The sequence below is a fragment of the Morone saxatilis genome, unplaced genomic scaffold, assembly GCF_004916995.1.
Source record: "Morone saxatilis isolate NCDOM2014 unplaced genomic scaffold, NCSU_SB_2.0 Contig18, whole genome shotgun sequence".
Lineage (NCBI taxonomy): Eukaryota > Metazoa > Chordata > Actinopteri > Moronidae > Morone > Morone saxatilis.
In genome coordinates, this window is record NW_023339740.1 from 23,393,309 (window position 1) to 23,415,484 (window position 22,176).

General features: G+C 38.3%; 1 protein-coding gene across 1 annotated transcript in view; it reads left to right on the top strand.

Annotated features, from left to right (window-relative positions):
- The first annotated feature begins 7,819 nt into the window (after positions 1–7,819).
- ephb2b (eph receptor B2b) overlaps positions 7,820–22,176 on the top strand; it is a 115,324-nt gene continuing 100,967 nt past the window's right edge. The window contains exon 1 of the mRNA XM_035662726.1: positions 7,820–7,950. Coding sequence (XP_035518619.1) covers positions 7,896–7,950 — 55 coding nt within the window. The 5' untranslated portion in view covers positions 7,820–7,895. The remainder of the gene's footprint in view (positions 7,951–22,176) is intronic.

Genomic DNA, 22,176 nt, shown 5'->3' on the forward strand with positions numbered 1-22,176 from the left:
ACTTTCCTGGAGGGACTGTGACACCAGAAATATTGACACAGAAAATAGAATAAAAATGCTATGTTGTCATGCTAACAATGCTCACAGAATAAATGAGCTCTGATCAGATTTGCACTTATTTCACTGAATTCTTTAACAGTAAATTCATTTATGTTGAATATCTAGTTTTAAAACACAAATGTATCACCATTTACTCCTTGCAAAAGTCCTAACCGTTACCTGCCAATGGGAAGCACACATGCCTCTTGTAAGGGTATTAATGTAGTACTAGACGGGTCAGTAAACTTGACACCGGGCCATTCACACACAGAGAGCTGGCACGTACCTCAGAGTTCTGAGTGTAGGATCAGAGTTCAGAGACTCAAGACAATACGAGGACTTTCTAATCCCACCTGGTTACTTATTTTTACGTTATTCACAGCGGACTCGATCAGAGATCTCTGTTTGCCAAGCAGGTCAACATGAGTAGTGGCGGGTTTCAGAGGGCTTAACCAATAACTCTACACCAGTTCCAGTAAGCCAGTCGAGCTGGGTCACGATGAAAGAGTCTGTCCCCACAAAAAAAGTCCAGAGTGACAGGCAAAGAAAGAGGAATCCTCTTAGTGGTAATATCCTGTTGTGCACCTCCATCTGTTGCTCTGTGATGGCGGTTAGTCTAGATGGAGAGAGAGGAGGAAAAAGATCAGGATGAGTATCACATACTGTATTCTGATTTTTCTTGAATGAAGAAAGATTTGAGACATAATGGAGTGATTCTTGTCACATAATTTATTTACATTCATCAAAATCCAACCCAAAATGTCCTATATTTAATGTGAATTTATTTTATAGGGACAAATGTGGCTCTTTATACGGCCCAAAGCAGTCATTTTCTGAAATGAGATATGAGAATCTACTTTAAAAGGAGATCAGTCTTTTTTTTTTTTTTTGAACAAATGTGTTTATTGATGTTTCAAGCTTTACATACTTAAACACATTTACAGAATTTTTTCTTATTAAAAGCTTTAAATTCTTTTGTTCCATATCCGAGTAAAAGATCAGTCTTTTTTAAACAGCAAAACATTTTATATACTTGTGTTTAACACAAGCGCATACATGACAGGTCTGAGCATTACATCAAAAAGTAAATAAATAAAATAAAATAAGATGATGTTTTTTCTTTTCAACATCACTGACAACACCACCATGAAGATTTGACTGTAAAATATGTTTTTCTTTTTGTACTTTTCTACTTTTTTGTAGTATTGTTTGGATACATAGAATCTGGATCTGGGATATGAATTTATGGTGTCTTGTCTATGCCACGATAATAATAATAATAAACTCTCAAACTATTGTGTACAAGCGAGTACAATTTGTCCTGGGCCCATTAAATAGCTCACATTTTCTCCCTTAAAGAAAGCCGTTTATCTACCAGCTTAGATCTGCATTATTCCAAAGAGATAAAAACTGCTGAGGATGTTTTAACTCTGTACTTATCTACAACCAGGACTTAGCTATTTCTGAACAGTCCCAAAATGCAATGCAAGTTCCTAGCACTGAAGACATAAGTGAACCCATACATGAATTTTAACATTTCATAACTGTACTCAAGTCTGTTTCTATTATAACAAGCAAACTATCCACCATCACAGGAGAATGACTTGAACACATGTAGACTGCTGCTTAGTATGCGCTTCGGGAAAATTTATCTGTGGTTCTGAAAAGCAAACCACAGCGACAACAGTACGCAGCATCAACACACAGCGGCTGATTTATGTTAACGTTTCATATCAATTAGTAGAGAGCTTAGACGGGATGTTAGCATCCAAAACCAAAGCCATGATTGATGACTGCCATTTTATCAAGGCATTCATTTCGTCATGACTGTCAGCTGAATTACTTTTTACTGGGCCTCTGTTTTATGGCAATAGTGCTTAGATTTATTATGATGATAAAAAGTGTTGTCTGCCCTCCGACAGGCGAGCACCATTCAAACACATTTCTTTTTAACTATCGTGAAAGCCGGTGGCCCGCCATAAACCAAAGAAGACACTGATTTCAGTCTTCACCTCACCTCATTTGTCGTGCAAAACACAAGTTAGAGCTTAAAAAACTAAGTGATTTAATTAAAAAGAAGTGAAAGTTAAGGACTGGTGCTAGCATCCCCTTTCAGGTCCCAGCAGTATACTAGTGAAAGTTCTACAGTGTCTGTAAAGTTCACTTAACAAGAAAGTAAATTAAATCCTGCCAAGGCTTTTGGTCTATTTAATTAAAGCTGGAGCAACTTAGTGGGATTGAATTAAATTTTTGGCAAGGGTAAACCAATACTCTGGGAAGGTGGTGGGTGGTTGGAGTGCAGCGGGGTGCAGTAGACTATTCATGAAAGATAAGTAGTGATCTTTTTTTCCCCAGCTTCATTCAATAAATATTTTCAATTTCAAAACAACTGAGAATGTCTTTGTGGTTCCTCTTTGGCAGTGCCGTTTAATTTCGTGAAAGGAAAAGTAGAGAAAAGTTTGCCTTGTCTACTGAGAATTTTTTTAAAAACACTTAAAAACCTGGATTATACAAGTCAGGTTTGGTTCCTTTGCTCTTTAGAGTTCAATCCATCCGACTCTGTCTCTGCCTGCTTCTGAGAACGTGGTCTCATCTGAGGTTAATCCACGTGCAAAAGGTCTCTTTAGATTAGAGGCGTCCGTAGCTCTTTCTAAACACAGGGTCAGGGATCGCACACCAACTTTTATGAAGAGCAGGCCATTTTATTTCCCTCGCTCTTTATCCAGCTGCTGATGCCGACTGGATGCAATACTTCACCGTAAGCCCTTTAAGGCTCAAGGTGAAATCGATTCCAGCCCAGAGTGGCCGTTTTGAATGGACTTAAGTTCAAGCCAAATAAGAATAGCTTATGAACTGCGGGAACTCATTCTCACCCTCATCTACTTCATTTCATCCTCGCTGACAGATAATAGCGTGTGTTTAACTTAAGATAATGGGGCTCAGTGGTGGGATGGGGTCCGAATTTTTTGTTTTATTTTAAAGTTGAAATCCATTTAGGTGAAGATCTCATACGACAACACCTCTAAATCATTAATGCCATTTTAAATATGAGTTTAAAAAACAATTCTACACCAGTAAACATTGCTGTGTGGTGAACTTTCTCTGCACCCATTAAAGTAACTTTCAGTTTACTTTATATAAAGTTATAATTTACCCCAAAGCCACATCAGCTGCCTGAATGAGCAAAAAACTCCTTGACACTCAACTCAAAATAAGAATGACTAAAATACTCTTTTCATTCCAGACTTCATTCAGAGTCTGATTATTTAATTGAAAATATTTGAAATATGTAACAAGAGAAATAAACCCTTATCCTTGGTTCAAAAGCATTCAAAAACTATTTAATCTAATTTCTAAATCTAACTACACTAAATAATATTTGCAATTGAGTGTTAATGGAAACTAGTGGCCTGGAATATTACTAGAAAATTTTGGAGTAAATTTCCAGTGTTCAATAATAAGACAAGTATGAATGTTCATCTTTTTAACTCTGGGTGGCAGTGTTGATGCAACCACACATTACACGGCTTTGGAGAGGAAATCCACTACTTCTCTTCTCATATTGATCAAAACATTTAAATTCTTTCTTTTTCTGTTCTGCTGGTGGTACTGTATCTGATTTTGTTATAAAGTAATCATTAACAAAATATGTTACATTTCAATTCCTCTTTTAAACTACTGCACTGAAAATGTTCTAATAAGCATCAAACTATAAATCCCTGAATATTGTGTGTTTTGGTCTGAACAGCTTCATATGTATATACATAATCATATTGATATATTCAATATCAATATATAGTTTATATTCAGTTATATGGATTTAGTGTTGACTTTAAAAAATATTTGTGATGAATCAGATTAATTTACACATTGTCAAAATAAAAGAAATGTTCCTTCTTCTGCAGGTTTGACACATTTATATAAGAAGCTTCAAGCCATGTTAATTATATATTTATAACTTAAATGCAATAAGATATTATCATAGTCGAAGAAAGGTTGCCATGAATTTTGCTGGCTACTTCAAATAGCAGCTTGGCTACATGAAATTATTATAATTAAAAGTATTGTTATTATTACTATTATAAATACCTTTTAAAATGTTATTACACTCAGTTATAGTGAAAATCCTAATGTATTTATGTGTCTGATTATATCAAAATAAAATGCATCTATTTTGTGATAAATTCATGGTTACATTTATAATGTAAATGAGAATATAAATGCTCAAACAGAAATACATTAATCATGGTAATGTTACTAAATTGCAAAATCTATAGAAAACGTTTTCTAGTAATTGCAAAATTATCATTTTGTAAGACATATAGTATCAACGTATGTCATCTAATCATTATTCTTATTCATTTTTATTTGTTAAAAGCATAAACACACAAAAAATAAAAATAAAAATGATGATGCAGCATTTTTAAAGATGCTAACATGCTAAATATTTCAAAGAAACATTACTAGCTCTGCATTAATGCTATGCAGCTTAACAGCATGCCGCTGGTCAAAATAATGCCCTCATGTATTCAGTGATTATACAGGCCAACTGTATGCTCCAATCTCTTAAGCATGTCGGAGCTAAAATCAATTTCTCCTTGGTGCACCTTGAGTGCATTATTAGGAGGCAATTTAACAGGTAATTTGTCGCACGTATTATGAGATATGTTTGGTGTTTACTGTAGGCTGCTGAGGCCAGTGTTACTGTAAAACTGCTGTGTTAGGGGATGTTATAGGTGCTGTACAGCGCTGTATGTTTTGCGTTTGTTGGATTAAAGAGTCACAGAGGAACATGAGAGGATTTATGCCACGTTCAGACATCTCTGCTTTGCATTACATATATTTTATTACTATGCAGCCATTATAACATAGCGTGGCAGAAAGCTCTCTGTGGGCAATATTAGAGGAGTATTAATATCATTTCTTCGACATCTTTCACTTCTCTTCTGGCTCAAGTCAATATTGAGCTGGTATGGAACTCATTATTGTCAGGGAAAAGCTCCTTTCTCTGTGCCTTTGCCGTTTTGTTCCATCTGTGTTGTAGTCACCTGAACATGATCTGAAGTCAGCCAGTCAAGTGACCTGGAATCAATACAGTCAAACTCAGTGGAGGCAAATAAATCAGCCTGGCTCATTTAACCCATGAGAGTCCTGCTGCTTAGCTACAGCGGTGCAAGCACGTAATAAGCAAGGCATGTTTGATGACAAATAATGTTTTCTAAATTCTTGTTTCTCGTCCCAGCTTTAGTGACTCCAGACTTTATAGCCATGAGGCATATCTCTCTGTGCATGTCTACTCGCTGTTTTGTGTAGTGTAAATCCTAATGGGTACATCTGAAAGCCCCCCCCACCCCCGATGTCTGTCACTTTCTTTGCACAAAAAGCGAGTTGACAGTTTTGTATACATTGACATTTTTTTTATCAAGCTTTCTCTCTGGGTATCTTTGTATCTTAAACAAAGCAGATTTTTTTTGTTGGCATATCTGTAATTTTTGCAGCTGCTTCAGTGTATCCCTATGGCATCTGTCTCCATGCCTGTCATATAAAAACCAGTCTGTGTTTTATACTTTGCCCATCATAACTCTGTGTATAAAGGAAGTGGAATTTTACTACCAGCTTCTGGAGCAGGAAATTGGTTTCACACTACTCTTAGGAAATTTCAAAAAATATGGCTATATGGCTTGCAAGATAAACCATAAATTCAGATGTCGTTTTATGCCAACCATCACTGACAACTTGGACCTACTTGGAAAAGAGTAATCCTATTAAAACAGCAGAAAACCCATAAACGTTGAATTGTGTTATGATTATGAATATGCATATTTATTTTACGTATAGCATTTTTATTGATTGTTGGAAAATTATTGCCATTAATGTTGCTGCCAGCCTCCATTGTGCCAACTTGAATCAACTTTAGTGCAAACACAGCTCGATTTGAATCATTTTCAAAGATTAATTGTGACATGTCTCAAAGTACTTTGAGCCAACATCACATCAGCTGATTATGATTTTATGATGATTCATGCACAGGAAGGAAAGTTTTGCATTATGGAGGAAGTTGCATTTCACTTCAGCTTTGGTTCTTTGGCTCTGTTATTGGAAAATAACTGCTGTTCAGGTCTACCTAATTGACAACTTGGCCTGTTCAGTCACATGATGCCTTCCTTGTGATGCATGACTGATGGCTTGCTGAGTCTGAAAAGAATAACTGAGTACATATTTCGAAAAGCGCTCCTTCTTGCTAGTCAAAGTTAAATGTATCATAATATAAACATTATTACTTATTATTGATTTCAATTGAATTTCATATCATCAATGGCCATAAACTGTGGGCCACTTAAGCAACAGTAAAGTAACTTCTTTATTGTATTATTTTATTGTATCTTGCCAAGTCATAAGTTGACCTAACAATTATTTTGAATCACTTCATGAATGTTTTATAGTGAGTGAAGCAAACCCAGCTATTATGCTGACTATTATAATCAGAATGAATTGTAACTTATCAACTTCACTTTGATACCAGACTGCACTATTTTATCAGACTGTAATATTTCACAGCAGGTACCATAACCAAGACCAGTTCCCATAGTTTGTCCTATAGTTTTTCTTTACTAGCAGAACACTTTGGTCAAGCTTTAAAACATCACTCATTCCTTGTGTTGGGGAAAAAGTAGTATTTTATGTATAAACGCCATAAAATCAATAAAATATTTAATTAAAATATTATATATAGCTTACAAGGTCATTTTTTTTAAATAGTTGTAATCTTCAAAACAACAGCAGTGTATACAATTACACGTATATACTCTTGCTAGAGAGTTGTCAAATTAGTATTTTTACATGCTAAACAACCAAATAAATTAATTATTAATTCATATCACCAATGGTAGAATGTATAAATATAAATAAATTATATCGATATAGATCAATAAATCAATCATTTAAAACTCCAAACCTACAATTGGTTGAAAAAAATGAACAGATTAAGAAAAATAACAACAATAACATTTTATTTGAGTATATAATTGTAATAAAAATATGAATACACTTGACATTTTTTACAGTTATGCATAAATTTTCCCCGAAGGAAAAAAAAAAAAAATTCCTCAAGGCCTGGCGGGAGGTTTAGTAGGAAAACGGTAAAGTAATAACACATTTGACTGAAAATACTGGAAGTTTAAATGGAAAAGAAAAATGTTTAACTTACTTTAATTGTCCTCCCGTGTTCGACACCTGTGACAGCGCCAAAAGTCCCATAACAGCCTCATGGAGAGCCTCATAGAGAGCCTCATAGAGAGCCCCATAGAGAGCCCCGCAGACACGTTTAAGCTTCGTCTGACAAAAGAATAACCAGTATTTTCATTTGGAGCCGTGTGGCAGTGAGAATAAGTTGCTCCATCTTTTATAAATGCCCCACATGGTCCCAAAACACTTAATTATCACTAGGTAAGGCCGTGTGGACTGTCCTCCTCCTTGGTGATTGACAGCGGGGTACATTGAAGTGGCTCTTGAAGGGGATGAAGGATCCTCTTGACGTGCGGCTGCATCAATAATTCAAACATTTTAAACCGCCTAGCATTAAAAATACACACAGAGATATTGTATATGTTCTGTGTGAGGCTGGCTGGATTAAGGCGGCCCTGAAATGCGTAGCAGCGCTTCTGCGTTGCTCGGTGCTCCCCTCTGTCTATCGTTTTTTTGGTTTCGCCCAAACTTGGTTCAGATTTGAGTTCGCTTTCCCAGCTATCTGAGATCGCTCTATTGGAGGTGAAGGACCGCCTGTCCCCTCTCTGCCTTTGCTGTCAATGGCTTTCGGGACGTATTTTATTTGAATGTCTGGGCGTTATAAGTGACCAATGATGGATATTCTATGGATATTATGGACCATACCGGCCGTAATAGCTGTTGAAGGTAAGCATTTGCGGTTAAAGCCGCATCATCTTGCCGGCTTTGAGTTTTGAGACAAAGCGCGTGAGTGTTTGCTCAGTGTAATCATAGAAAGGGCTCACGGGGGAATTAATCACGCCTCAAACCCCCCCTTAAATATCAATTAATGTGTTGTACCATGGCGTTTTATTTTATTTTATAGTGCTTCAATGTAAGCGCGGCTCCAAGCAGCAGGCAGAGGGATGGATGATGGTGGGACACAAAAACACGCTCCCGCATCTCCGCAGGTATCCGGATGCTGGTGTGCGCTAATGGCGTTAATTACGGAATAAAATAAAAATCCTGCTTTTCATGTATAAGCAGGTTAGAAAACGTTCAATCCCAGTCAGGTGGGTCGCCTCCTGTGTGTCCGTGGAGGTGTGTCACCGGTTTCCTCTCAGTTGGTGACAAAAAAATAAAACAAGAGGACGTGTCTTTAAAGCCTTTTCTTTTTACCACAGCGGGTCTGAGACTAAATGCGCAAATATGCATGCTGGAAATTGTGTTGTGTAACTTGCAAAAGGTCTATCTGTATGCTCCCCCAGTCATTTGTACGCAAAGCTTGGCTAAAGAGTAATAGGCAGCAGGCAGGCAGCGTGGCTCAACACACAATGAGACAGGTTGAATGGTGAATAATAATCTCTAATAGTGTTTACAGTAGTATGTCTGTGCTGAGTTACTAATATAGTAGTCTTATTGTGCTTATTGTTACAGTATTAAGACCCCTGGTACCTTTGGGCACTATATAATTGTGGTAATGTGTCCTTTAATCTTTTTAGAAAGATGTTTGTCATGGTTCTTTTTAATTTACGTGGATTCAGTCTGAGCTTTGAATTATAATTTGCAGGTGATTTCATGTCACTGGACTCATTTTTTGCTCTGTGACAGGACAGGAGACATTCTGCACACTGAAGAAGAGGAAAGTGTCAGCCCAGTCATACATCTATTCAGGCTATTTTTATATTTTTTAGGATGTTGTCAGAAAACAAACATGTATTCTTCCTCCGGTCAGTTTAACTAAACCTCATAATTACAGGTGGAGCTAAGGAAGTATGTAAAAACTCAACCAAATGCAACCGCAGGATAAAACAACAAAAAAGAAAAAAAAAATATTTAGCTGCTTGTTTAGGGTAAGATCTTTTTGTACATGTGTAATACCATCACCAATGTGTGTAGCAAAGGTTGACGGACCTGTCAGGTCCAATGTAGGACTGGCACAGACTTCTGCTGACTGCTCCGGTTTATGGTTTCAATGTAGTCACATATCCAAGACCTAGAAAAACAACCTTGAAGGCTTACATTATAGTTCACATTGACAGCTTTAAAATTCGTGTCACAGCTTTGAATTTTTTTAATTTAAGGTTTGATCACATCATTCCAGGACAACCTTATTATTTTGGTAAATTATATTTAGCCTCAGCACTAAAATACATCATACAAACACAGGCAACAATGTCTCATACAATCCATAAATTGTTTTCATTTTTATTTGAATGTATAAAAAATATATTGCCCAGTTTACTTTAATTGTATCTTAGAACATTTCGCAAGCATACTGAAACCAATCAGATGTGTTAATATTCAAACTGCATAAATTATACTGTCAGGTCCCACATCTAATTTTTTTATAATATACTGAATATTAATCAACACTGAATACCAGATTTAGTTATAATATATTCAGGGGAAAAAAACACACATTACAAATCTCATAATATGTAACTGTATATCGTCATCCCATATATATATATATGTACATAATACTCAATATGATTTGTTATCTTTTAATTACTGATATCATCACGCTCGATTGCTATTTTAATGGTTATTTATTTTTTGATTTTATCCGTGCTGTTCTGTCCAAGAGCAAGAAACCACAGGATGTGAAAAATGCCAAAAATAACAGCAGATTCACACTACAGTGTTTCCACTTCCCGTTGTTTTCTCTGTCTCCCTTAAATGCAATCATGGCCATGGTTACTTGCTTGTCTACATGTAAAATCCACTGTGAAGCGTATGTGTAAGCTGAGAGCGTACAGTGCCTCAAATACCAATGGGCACGGTCCCTCAGATAGTTGTTTCAAAGTACACTTCTTGCTCCTTTAAGATATGATATTCAGTGTTACACTAGATACACAGTTTGCATGTTGCAGTACCTTTCGGGCCTCTTGGGGTTTTTGGAAACCAGCTAGTCCCGTCGCCAACCCAACACAGCCCCCCCCTCCATTTTACCCTGTGAATCACCCTAGTCGACTATCCAATGAAATTGCAGGGATGGCTTACGTATGAGAAATAAAGGGTTGAAAAAGAGGTCACTGCAGCTGTATTCTGAAAAAAAAAAACATCCCAGCATGCAACAGAAAAGAGAAACCCTCTAGTGGATCGTTTTGACACGTTTAAGTCCGGGACACTACATTGCCTCCATTGTTATTTTCGTTTAATAGAGAGTGACGTCTTCGCATAGTTCTGTTTTTACTTTACTGACGAACGTTACCTTCTAAATGTTCCATTGCATCATATTGATCGCTGTATTTACTGTGGGAAAGGTGAATGGAGTGTAGTAGTGAATAAATCATAAGTCACACATTTCTTAGCATACCTACTTGTTATACATATAATCAATGAATCAGGCCGAGAGCATACTGGAGAGGATTAGAGGATTAAAAGTGGGGCCAAACTTAAGAAAATCCAAGCTGTGTCCCAAGTATCCATTTTGCGAATAGTTTCAACACTGCATAGCGTGTAAAGAATTCAGGCTACAACCCCGTGTCTGTCTTTAGTAACGTCGCCATGTTGGACAACTATAAATGCCGTTCGACCATTTTTCAAAGGCATTTCATTTACCCCGTGGAAAACAACTCTATATTGCTGATTACTGTTAATGTAAGCTGCCGTTGATGTCACCTCTTATTGGTTTAGCTAACAGGAACAGACAGGCTCTTTTCAAAAATTAATGGAGGTAGTACTGCCAAGGAAATTAGCTTAGCTATGTCAAACATGTCTATGAAAAAACACTGTGGATTTATCCCTTCATTAGTTTACCCATTCATTGTCATCAGTGCTTAGTTGACAGCCACATTAACAACGGCGCTCATCTAATTCTGTTGAGTGGAAATTCTCAGATTCATCCCCGGCCATAAAATTGTAGTAGCCTGTATTGTTCAGAGGAGATGAAATTTACTAGACGGATCATTTGGCTTTTCGGTTTTCGCCCCCCTTGTGTTGTGGTATTACAGTTTGTACTGTGCAAACACACAGCAAACGCTTTCCGGGAGGACTGGTGTGGCTGTGATGCAATAACGACCCTCCTACAGGACTTGTATGCAAGTTGTTGTTAGGGTCAGCAGGATGATGGATCACTTTGATACAACATTTTCTGAAACCACAGTAGAGGATGGTGAAGTGGGGTAGAATGAGATCACAGCATGGAGTCTTTAAAAAATGTCTAGCAGATTTGATTGCATTTCAGTATGCGCTGCATTCCTTCAGCGCTCTGTTGAGCACTGGAGCCCAGTCAGTCGAAAGCTGGCAAACACCGGCCAAGTTGATGTTTTACATTTTGAAGTTTTTTTGTTTTGATTTAATTTAGTAAATTTAATATATTTGTATGTTGCGTAACCCTTTCAGTGCCATTTTTCTCACACGATATAAGGCAGTCTTGACAGTTCAAGGCACAGTATGGTTGTTAATGTTTCGAAAATCCTGCCAAGTTTGGTAAAGATGCTTTCATATGTAAATTCGGTAGCTGTTTTTGACCGGAATTGTTTTGTAAGGAATAGACGTGTGAGTGTAACATGGAAGCATTATGTTTTGTGGAAGAGTAACAAAAGACAGACGAAGGCGGGCTCCGAAATGGGATTAGATAAAGGTAAAATGAGCGACCGTATACAATCCGGTGTTTTCTCAGTCCACCCAATGAGCAGATGCAGGGAGCTGGCCTGCACGCCAACCGCCACAGTAGGCTTTCACAAAGAATCTGTCTCTATTCAAGCCTTAATCCATGCTGCCGAGGGCCCGGGCATTGTCACTTTGCATGCAAAATTTCAATTAGTGCTGGTACCAGTTGTTTCATTTGAAGGGGGGTGTCACATTTCAGAGACATCTATGGCTACCTTTAGGGTGAGATTAATGCAGAAGTGTCACTGCTTTGCTTAAGAAAATCTTGCATTGCATAAGGTTACTAGTACTGAGCTGCTATGCTTTGTTATGGACACTGTACGTATCAGACCTAGACCATGGTCAAATAGGGGTTAAAGAATGCTGTTATACAAAGTTTATTATCCAAAAGTTAAGCAGGAAAAAACTAAAGAGGGATGGTTCCATTAAGTCGGATTTGTTCAAACATTTGTTCAAACATTCACACGTATGATTTCAGCGTTGTAGGTTTCTGCCCCAGCCGGCTCTGCAGGCAGAATAGTTGTGTATGTTGCTCCTGGCTCCAGCTTGTTAAACCAATTTAACCAAGGATTCAGTTCATGACATGATGGACTGTTTGACGCTCTTTCCATGCTTTCAGCTGTTTGACTGCTGCGGTTCACCGTCTTGAGCCAACTCTTCATTCTCTCCTGCCTATAACTGTTGAGTCAAGTTTGCTTAAGTTAACTTCCGTAAGTGCACTGCCAAGTTAAGAGTGGAAGCGTCTATGGATCATTTTACCAAAATTTTGTATTTAACTACCACACTGGGAAGTACTATCATACATTTAAAAATACAGACAGTATTGAATGATAGCTTAGGAAGCCAAAGCAATATTCATCTTCATCACACTGCACAACCCTCTGCAGACTGCTCCTTGTGGCTTAACACTTAATATTATTATATGGGCGAAGACACTTTGCTTCTGGTACGTATTCTCTTAGTTTTCACATGCCCTCATTTTCATATACTGTAGATCTGCTGCATTTAGAGTGACTTTTGCACACCGGTATTTATTGCTTCTTAAAAAAAGAACAGGTGTTTGGTCTGCAATCAGGCCCGTTCAGTTTGCAGAGACAAGCCAGTGAGATATGGCTCCTACTTGATGCTATCAGAAAATGAAAATATTTTCTGAGTCAACAGGTGTTTCGAATCTTTCAATATGCAACATAACACTGCCAGTGCATGACTGAAACAGCGACTGAAAGCAGGAGGTTCATTTAAAAGTAAATATGTCCTGCTTTAGACTTGAGCATGAGTGTGTTTTAGTGTTTCCCCTAGAATTACTTTCAGCGACGGTTTGAGTCACTTCATGCATGTTTGGAAAAGCCGAGAATTTCAGCGTTTCCCTACGTTTGTGGAAGTTGGCGGATGTTTTAAAATTTTTTAGGGCAAAGAATTAAAAAAACACCCAAAAAGCTTAAAGACAAAACTCCAAAAAGTCCACAGTGGAATTATTACAACCATTAGATCTGCGAAAAGTCCTTTAGTTTAGTTTTGATGCTCCCCACATTGATTGTACATTCATTCGGATTAGGAGGTGTGTCTTATAATACAATGGTGGGAAAACCCTGTTAAAATAGTCTCAGAATCTTAGATAGGATTATTTGCCTTCTGTTTCTTAATTTACTGCTTTTGACTTTTACCTGTAGTAAAACGTCACAACTCAAGACAACTTAAACCAACCAACCAATTGCGTTAAGTTCTTAAAACTAGACACACAGGTAATACTGACATGCAGCTAGGTCAAATAATTAACCTTACTACTTAGTAACACATAGTAGTCAGAAGCACAGGGGAGATATTTGCTACCAACAACCTTTACTTTTCCACCAGTTGGGGAAACAACCGACAGGACTTTCTACGTTCTTGAGAAGCTGCAGCATTTATTAAATGACACTCTGTAACCTGCACTGTACATTCACTGCCAGTTTGACAACTTACTGCTAACCTTTTTCCTCTGCTCCACTCGCACTCACCATCTACTTTCTGCCGCTCGCTCTTTCCCGCCCTACCTCGCAGGTATAACGGTAGCTATCCTGTAAGGCATTATTGTGCCCACACACTTTGCGAGTGAAACTCATTAGTAGCCCATTGATATTAATGAACAGTGAGTGAGTGGTGCTCATTATTCTGAATTACTGGTGTTATAATGTGTTAATTTGGAATGGTATTTTTTTTTTTTTTTTTTACAATTGGAAATATTCAATAAATAAATGCAAACACCCTGAAATCACACTGTACTAAGACTCAAACACATTTGTGCTTAATTTATGTGTTCCAAAACAACACCTTTTAAAGCTGAAAAAATACCCAATATTTTAAAAATGATGTTGAAGAAAGTATTAAAAAGGGCACTAGTATAAACGCCATGTGAAATGTACATTAGCCATGTTGCTTATATTGTTCATATCCGTGAAACTGTTAAAGAATTAAGAGACTTTAGAGCTGTAATCTATATTTGCACAAGCCCAGAAATGATTATGGTGAGGCATTAACAGTGAGGAAGTCTGTCACAAGCGCATACATGTTTCACTCGGTGGAGAAAGTCTGACAGGATATCTAAATCTATAATCTCATCAAATCTTAAACACACAAAGATAAAAAGCTGTATCCACCCACTTTCACTTAATATTAGGGTTGGTCATATCAAACAAAAGCCTGCGTGGGTTAATGATAGTTGCACAACTCTCAGTGTTTGATGTATCCTTCTTAAAGTGTGTAATAGATGCCATTTTACTTTTTAAGTTAATTGTCAGTCACAATACACAAGTTGACTTAAAATACTTTCCTTGATTGTCAAAATGTTTTTATGCGCTTATGTTTTCCATCTATGTGGCAGTAAGCTACAACAGATAGAGGTTTCTCTTCATACTAGTCCACGCTTTGAACATGTGTTTGTTGTTTTCTTTGCAGAGTCAGTGATAAAAATGGAGCGTATGCATAGAACCTTTGTAGGAAACTTTGTCAACCCACAACTATCAGTTTCAAATAATGCTACGTATATCATTTCTACTTAACTAAGTTTCTATATAACACTGGAGGTACTGAGTGCTATGAATGGTGAAAAGATGCATTATGTGTAAATGTATTATTTAGTGAAGATCAGATGAATTAGAGGTCTTGAGATTTGTTTTTCTTGCAGTGCTTTAATGATAGGTGTGCCGCTAGATTGGAGGGCTATAATTGTTTCAGTGTGTAGCAGGGAAAACATGGCATGGTCACAAAGTGAACGAGTATGACTAAATCTATTATAACAGTGTTATAGTGCATAATGTAGCCCTCCTTAACCTAACAATTTAAAACTGGACAAAGATAAGATTGGACTTAACTCATATATCAGGTTGTTCGTGCCTTTTCACATTATTACAGAAAGCATCTATTATGTTTATTACCTAATGACATTTGCAGACAGATGTTACAAATTAATTCAGGGAGTTCAGCGTTTGCGTTTTGGGTTTGCTTCAACTCTCTGGAATTAAATTTGCGTATTGGTCTTTTCTTGCTGACTAGAAGAGAGTAGTTTGGATAAATATACACTTATGGAAGAAACTTGCGTTACCTCCATGTAACCTCTCGGATATTTCACACAGGAATCTAGATCAAGGATGTTCTTATATCCTGCTATCTTAATTAGCACATGTTAATTGGCAATGTGCAGTCTCTTGGTAAGTCATATTTATTAGCAAGAGCTTGATTCATCCTAAGCCGCCGGGAATAGAAATCATTAGGGGACAGTGAAATGTATTTCCAGACATAACTCATAACAGGAAACGTGTAAGCACTCACAATCAAAATGGCCCTGCAACATCTAGGCCTGATTTGCAGTCTGAAGACTTTGTGCAGTCCCCTTAATTTGACAGAAGTCTCACCCATTATGTGGAATTAGTGTGTTTTATGTCTTTGTCACTGTATATTTCCTTTTTTATCCAAGCAGTAGAATTGCTGTCCATAAGTATGAAAACGATAACTGAGTTCGCTCGAAAAAGCGGAGGGATGAACTGATCGATGTGACCCGTGTTCCTGTCACATCCTTCATGTGAGTGTTGAATCATACACATTAACATTATGGCGCTTATAATATTCAACCCTAGCAAAGCCAGCTACTGAGCGAGGACGCGGGGAGAAAGAGAGGCAGAAGGAGCAGGAGGAGGAGGGAGCGTGTACCCTGAGAGAGGTCAGACCTCGTTTCAGAGACCCCCATCCACACACACCGCAGGTACTGTGACACTGCCTTTATGAGCGCGCCCGTAGAACACAAACCCACCGGATTAGTGTCTGCCTCTCAATGTCCCTGGGAGCAGAGCCCATCGGCAGAGACAAAGCGGGGCTGATTGCGTTGTCATCTGCATCACAAAGGAAAGCCTTTTCCACCTGAACCACTGCCTGTGCGCTGCGCCGCACATCACATCTATCAGCGACTCTGGACCCACGTGACATCTGCTTTTTGTTTTTTGTCCATCTCTGTCTCCCCCTCTTCCATTCTTTCTCTCTAGCCCACACCGTCTGTCCACCATGGCCCATATCAACAGCAGGACCCCCTCCCCCTCACTCCTCAGTGGAAACGAGCTTCTTAGTCTGCACCAACGCTGGCCGTTTTCTGTTTTTTGCCGGTAGTTATGTGCTCAGCGCCGTGTGCATCATCTTCCCTCGCTACAAAGAGCCACTAACACATTTGTTGTCTTTCCTCTTTTCCCCCTCTGGCTCTGGCTGGCTAGCTGTATCTCAGCTCAGCCAACAAGCAGACACATCAGACAAAAAAGCCCAGTCCCCCCACCGTCAGAGCCTAACACGTCTATCGGTCCCACGCGGACAGAGAGAACTCCCCAGCTGAGGTGCTGCCAGCGAGCAGACGTGTTTTATCTGATTATTGGACTGGGCAGGCAGGGTCTGCTCTTCTATGACTGATGACTGTTGTCTTGTGTTGTTGACACAGGCAGGTCCGGCAGCCATAACAGAGATAGGTCAAGCTTCTCTATTCGGATTATCTTCTTAAGCTTATGTACATACGTAAGCCTTATGTTGTCTTTTATATGCTTTTCGGTGCTTCATCATCATCAACAAAATTACTTTTTAAAGTCCCCATCTTCCTTTCATATTTTATGACCTGAACGTGCTCTACTCTTTATCCGGTGAAATAAAATTTTCATTTTTGGGGAGAAACAAAGATGTTAGAACGATCTCAGGCATGATAACTGAAGCTGAAAGGTACACTTTTTATCTCCCATTTAAGATGCTTTATGAATAGATTCAATAGATTAAACAGGCTATGACATTTAAAAAGCAGAGGGAGGGACGGAAGGGGGGAGAATGACTTTTTGTGTCCTAAAGTGTGATAGTTGGTTTCTATTCACAAGTAATTGCATTAGCTTAGAGAATTGGGAATTAACACAAGGCAATTAACTGATTTGGCCTTTGGCTGTGACTTGTCTGGTTTTAGAGAGCTCATCCTCTGTTTTCATAGATTAATTTAGAAATCACATTCAGTCAGATGCAGAACCTTGTAAAGCATATAATGGGAGACCTAGAACTTGATATACCTCAGTGAAACAAGTGAATACATTTAACATGAGTGGGTGCATAGAAGAAAACAACCATTGCTGTGAGGTTTTGGACCGTGGTTCATTCTGATGAAGCTGCAGTAAGTCTAATAAAGAAATGCACTTTACGTCTGAAAGACAGTAAATGCAGGATGGAGGGTTAAGGGGTGAGGAATCTCAAAGGCAAGGGTCATCACAACAGCAGGGTAAACACACTTAGTGCTTAATCATGTGTAGTCCAATTACTAAGGACTGCGAGGCCACGGTGGCTAATTGTCAACAGCAAGGGTGTAATTTTCATTTCAACTTTGGGGGAGAGATCTATTGGGAACTGCTTAAGACACTACAATTATCTTCTTCACCACAGAGAGTGGTGTGTTCTTAATGGGATTTTATCCATGTGTGTCATACACTGCGTGTACTATACGTACCACTTTGACACTTAACATTACACCCTGACCTGAACAGTGTATTGAGAGAGGATCTACACAGTTTCTTTTATTTTTATTTTTTACTGATAATACATTTAAGTGGTGGGCATGAATAAGGTCAGACTCCTCTTTAATAAAATACTTATTTTGAATTAAAATATATTGTGAATTCACATTTTAATTTTCTAAAACTGTATTTTTATTACATTTTAAATATAAATATGTAAGGTGAAGTACTTCACGCTTAAATGTGTTTTTTGAGCTGTAAACTAAATTATATGACTGTACTGTGATGAAACACGTCAATATTGGTGTTAATATTGATATTCTTGTCAAGATTTATGAACCACACAATCCATTGTTTGATTGTGATTGTGACATTTGCTTAATAGATTTAATTGAGGGAGACAAATCAATATGAAATTAGGGGACATGTTGCTACCTAAAGTGACCAACAGAGATGAAGCCATGGTAGCTTGGAATAGATTTCAGCCAGATATCACCAGGGGGTGGCAGGTGCAGCACACTCTGTGGTTTTACCGAGAGGGTTTATTTTACTTTAAACAGAAGCATAATTTGGATTGATGAAAGGCAGGACTTAGCACTTTCATTTTTTCTCTGACCTCGTACCACTCTCACAATCAGTCTATCTATCTTACAGCTCCAAAATCAATAACGCAGACTCAGCAAAGATTACACCCTTATGATTGTGTTTATGAAGCCCCATCAATTGACACTTCATTGTAGTCATTTCATATTCAGCAAAGCCGCTGATAAATGCACCATTTGGGCAGAGAAAGCTTACCTGAATTTACATAATCACTTGTCTGAAAGTGGATCTAGTGTGAGGAGCAATCAGTGGCATCTGCCACACTCACACTTGTAAGAGCTCCTGTTAATGCAATAACATCTTGTCCCCCTCTTGTTCCAAATAACAATTCATTGTTATTTCATTCTAATTTCAAACCTGTTAAAGGTTTCCAGCAAGAAACCCTATCTCTAAAACACATGCCCACAGTTCGAGAGCTGCCAAAGACAGACCGATACACATCCTCTGGGATCAATAAAACAATGTCTGGAATCACAATACAGCCATGAGGTAACGTGGCTTACAAAACAGGAGCCAGGTACATAAGGAGATGGTGAAATGATGACCATTTTCCGTGCCTTCCCCTGGCAGGGCCCTTTGGGTAGAAATCACAATGGATCATTTGGGAGGGCAGCTGGAAAATCCATAGAGAATCTCAGGAGACCTGCTGTGCCTGTGAAATCAATACAGAGATCCAGCTGAGACCATTAAATGAAATGAATGTCATATGATAGGGTCAAATATGTAGAATATTATTATTCATATGGTCGAAATAGGTTTTTCATCTGCAGATAATATAAGCAGACATGGACGTCAATAAAGGAACCACAGATTGCCTTTTATTTCAAATACCTACTTTACATATGACAAGCAATCCCTCATGTCTTTGACCTATTGTTAGCCTTAAGAAAGAAGCAGAGTGCAACCGAGAAAATTAAATAAATGAAGGCTTTACTGCATTTGGTCTGTGTTTCATTGTAGTTTATTACTAAATAAGAAGTACTGTAGCAGTGGATATAAATTGGCAGCACTCTGAGATAAAACCAGGCCAACAACCACATCAGATCCTCACTAATTTGGACAGAGTGCTTCAAGAACTTAAAAAAAAACAACTAAGGCTTTTGTTTTATAGTAGTTAAAATGTACTAATGATGTATTATCAGTAATATTTTCTCTTTTCTTAAATGATGAATTATTGTGTCTACAAGTTGTCAGAAAATGGCAAAAAAAGACCATTTCCCAAGACTGTCAATTTAAAATACTTGTTTTGTCTGACCAACAGCCCAAAACCCTAAGATATTCAGTTTATTATCATATAAGACAGACAGAAGTGGCAAATATTCACATGAAAAATTACTAAACTAATCAAAATAGTTACTGATAGATTATTTTGTTGCTCAACTCGTTCCAGCTCTATTAAATAGTCTAATGTTTTTGGAATTCCTTCCCTCTAACCACTAGGACACCCTACTTGACAGATGCAAACAGATACTTGAACATGTGTTTTGCAACTGCTTCTATTTTTCAGTTTATCTTTATGGAAGTCTCTCTCTGTTTTGCCACTCTCTATTGTCGGTTTACACAATGTAATAGCTGTTTGACTGAGCAAAACCTGTAAGCTGTTTTATGTGCAGAAACACAACAATCGTAAATTAAATTATATATCAAACATATGTCATTTTGTGGATGCTTTTATCCAGAGTGCCTTATGGCAACATAAGGGAACAAATACATTTGTGGCGTGGGTGGCCTCAGCAGGGAAGGAACCCCAAAACTGGGTACAGTTACTCACATGCTGTGCTCTCTGCGGTACCGCCCCAGCCTGATTACACCTCTTCTGAGCACTTTTCAATCTGCTTTCCTTTAGAAATGGTTTGACACTTTGTAGTGGTCAGGCAGGCACACTACATGCATGTAGCGCCTGTGTGAGTTGATGGGGCTGCTGTCAGGAAGCCTGCCTGTTAGAATGATTGAAAAAGCATGTTTGGGATTAGTCGTCTGTCCTCGTCTGTGTGACGCTCTGGCAGGGCTGTGTATCCGGGGTTTAGACTGCTCTCTGGGCCTGCCATGCTGCTGCTGAGTGATGGAATAGGTAGAGTTGGACCTCAGTTCTCACATTGCTGACACGCAGCCTCTCACGCTACCAAACACACACACACACACACACACACACACACACAAGCTCATAAACAGATTTTGCTACGTGACCTCCGCATGCTAGCAAGCACACATGTCCCTGCTCGATCGCTCAATGGAGGAATACATGCAGAGAAATAATTAAATCCTTGCTCTTGCTGTCCCTTGGGCATACTGAATTCAACAGTTTTAACACAAAGAAAAAGGCACTTGTTTTGACTTAGCTTAATTTTGGCTCACTGAGCAAAATGGAAAGGCTTTGGGTCATTTTACTATATGATTTTACTTTTCTCCCCACCATGAGAACCAGTAAAACAGCACATTACGCAAAAAATGATTTTGCTTTGATCTTAGTGCCTCCAGTAATATGTCCTATTTTGAAAGAATCAGAAATTGAGACCCATAACAGTGTTTAGTGGTTTTCCTCCTTACAGACAGATTTTTGGCATGGACACATACTAATCTCTATTTCACAGACACTAGCATGCTCATTTTCTGTCCCTGCCATTCAGTCTGTGTGTCGTACACACACATACACACACACACACACACACACAAATGTATGAATGAACACTTCTGTCCACATTATTTCAAACTCAACACCTGCAGGGTTGGGCCCGTCAGGCTTTTTCGGTGTTATGGCATTAACATGGGAACCAGAGGGCTGAAGCTGGATTAGTTGCGAGGAGGTGTGAACACAAGGTCAGGGCAAAGATGGCTTTTCAGTGAAATATTTTTGTCGTCATACTTTATAGCCTTCTATGTCTTCTCACAATACTTGCATGCTGACAGACAAACATGCTGGCACAAAAGGAAAAATGGCGGTTCCTTTAGCTGTTTGCCTTTTGTGGCTGGGTCCTGTCTCTCTCCTGTTTTGGTTGTTTGACAAATTCACATGCACGCACATCTGATTCCTGCACGTTTTAGCCTGAGGCAAGTATTTTGATGAGCCTTATATTTACTTTTGTTGAATAAAAATAATGGCAACTGACTGAAGCGTCTTTTTGGAAATCAGGTTGAAATTGCTGCTAACAGAAATCCCAGGGGGTAGTAAGCAGTATACTCTACCAAAACTAGGCTGGGATCAATCCCCACAGCACAGGTTGGATCTGGTTTGCAACTATAGGCTGTCAGTAAATCAAAAGCAATCTACATGCATCTGTTTTTAAGCCTTGGAAGCTGAAATCTATAACTGTCCACACATTCTAAACACACAGAAGATGACAAAGCATCTAGTGGCAAATTTTGTGAAGTTGAAAATGTCAATAACAGACTATGCAACATGAATGCAAAAACAGTATTTACTGAAGTGATGAAGGCATTGGAATTTTCAACAAGACAGGTGCAACCCGACAAGCCCAATACACAATTTTCAAAAGGGTCTGAAGAGCCTCTCCAAACCCAGTAAATGTGGCGTTTTTTAATGTTCCACTGCACTCCAACCACCATACAGATGGATATAATGATTTGTTACCTTAAAACACATGGATTTCAGATTAAAATGATACCCAGAATAACGATCAGTAAGCACTCAGGACACTTGGGTACTGATGTTTTGACTATTGAATAGCCCTCTAAGCACAGGGCACCCATACTGAAC